This window comes from Austrofundulus limnaeus, unplaced genomic scaffold, assembly GCF_001266775.1.
Source record: "Austrofundulus limnaeus strain Quisiro unplaced genomic scaffold, Austrofundulus_limnaeus-1.0 Scaffold603, whole genome shotgun sequence".
NCBI lineage: Eukaryota > Metazoa > Chordata > Actinopteri > Cyprinodontiformes > Rivulidae > Austrofundulus > Austrofundulus limnaeus.
In genome coordinates, this window is record NW_013953005.1 from 197,060 (window position 1) to 198,228 (window position 1,169).

The window sequence follows — 1,169 nt, forward strand, 5'->3', positions numbered from 1 at the left end:
TTCTAATAACTTTTATTTCTTGTTTATCAGCTGCTTTCAGGTGTTCAGCTCGTTTCTGATGATCTGATGCAGAAACTGAGCTGAAATCMTTTAAAACCTGTTTCCTGTCAGCTGTTCTGTCTCTGCTCAGCTGAAGGACACCGGACATTAGGCCCCGCCCCCCTGCAGCCTCATCACACTCTGACTGACTGACCTTCAGGCAGATGAGTCAGCTGAGGACAGACAGGAAGCTTCAAGCTTCATGTTCGACTGCAGATGTGAGAAACTTTATTAGTTTAGGTGAAAGCTGAAGCCCCGCCCCCCTCACCTGCAGCGCCTCGCTCAGACTCATGCTGCAGTGCTTCATCAGGTAGGCCACGCACACGGTGGCCGAGCGGCTGCGTCCGTTCTTGCAGTAGACCACGCTGCGTCCCCCTCGCTCCGCCTCCTGCTGGATGGCGTCGGCGCAGCGGTCGAAGTGGCGGTACAGGTCCTCGGCGGGGTCGTCGTAGACCGGCACCTGCAGCTTGGCCACGCCCCCGCCGGCGGGAAACGGCTGCTGCTTGGACACGTTGATGCAGAGCGTCACCGCCTCCTGCTGGAGGAGCTCCTCGCTGCAGGCGGAGCGAGCGTTACTGATGAACAGAGCGCTGGTCACCTTACACAGCTGCAGCATGCTGGACCCTCAGGGGACAGGCAGAGGACAGGCAGAGGACAGGCAGGGGACAGGCAGAGGACAGGCAGAGGACAGGCTGAGGACAGGCAGGGGACAGGCAGAGGACAGGCAGGGGACAGGGTGGCCCTTCAGAGGCTTCTTTACCTGGTCCCCCACAGATACCAGCGACCTGCTGAGAGAGAGAAGAACCAGGTGAACTCCAAATACACTCCTGTAAGTCCAAAACATAGAGACTGATGGACCGAGACCTGTCCAGGTGCCCCTATGATGGACTCAGACCTGTCCAGGTGCCCCTATTATGGACTCGGACCTGTCCAGGTGTCCCTGTGATGGACTCGGACCTGTCCAGTTGTCCCTGTGATGGACTCAGACATGTCCAGGTGCCCCTATAATGGACTCAGACATGTCCAGGTGTCCCTATTATGGACTCAGACATGTCCAGGTGTCCCTATTATGGACTCAGACATGTCCAGGTGTCCCTGTGATGGACTCAGACATGTCCAGGTGTCCCTGT

At 57.4% G+C, this 1,169-nt stretch overlaps 1 protein-coding gene across 1 annotated transcript in view; it reads right to left on the reverse strand.

Annotated features, from left to right (window-relative positions):
- Positions 1-307: 307 nt before the first annotated feature.
- Positions 308-1,169, reverse strand: part of dusp28 (dual specificity phosphatase 28) — a gene marked incomplete at its 3' end in the record, with an annotated part of 2,734 nt that continues 1,872 nt past the window's right edge. The window contains 1 exon segment of the mRNA XM_014026963.1: positions 308-824. Within this exon segment, the coding sequence (XP_013882417.1) occupies positions 308-655 (348 nt within the window).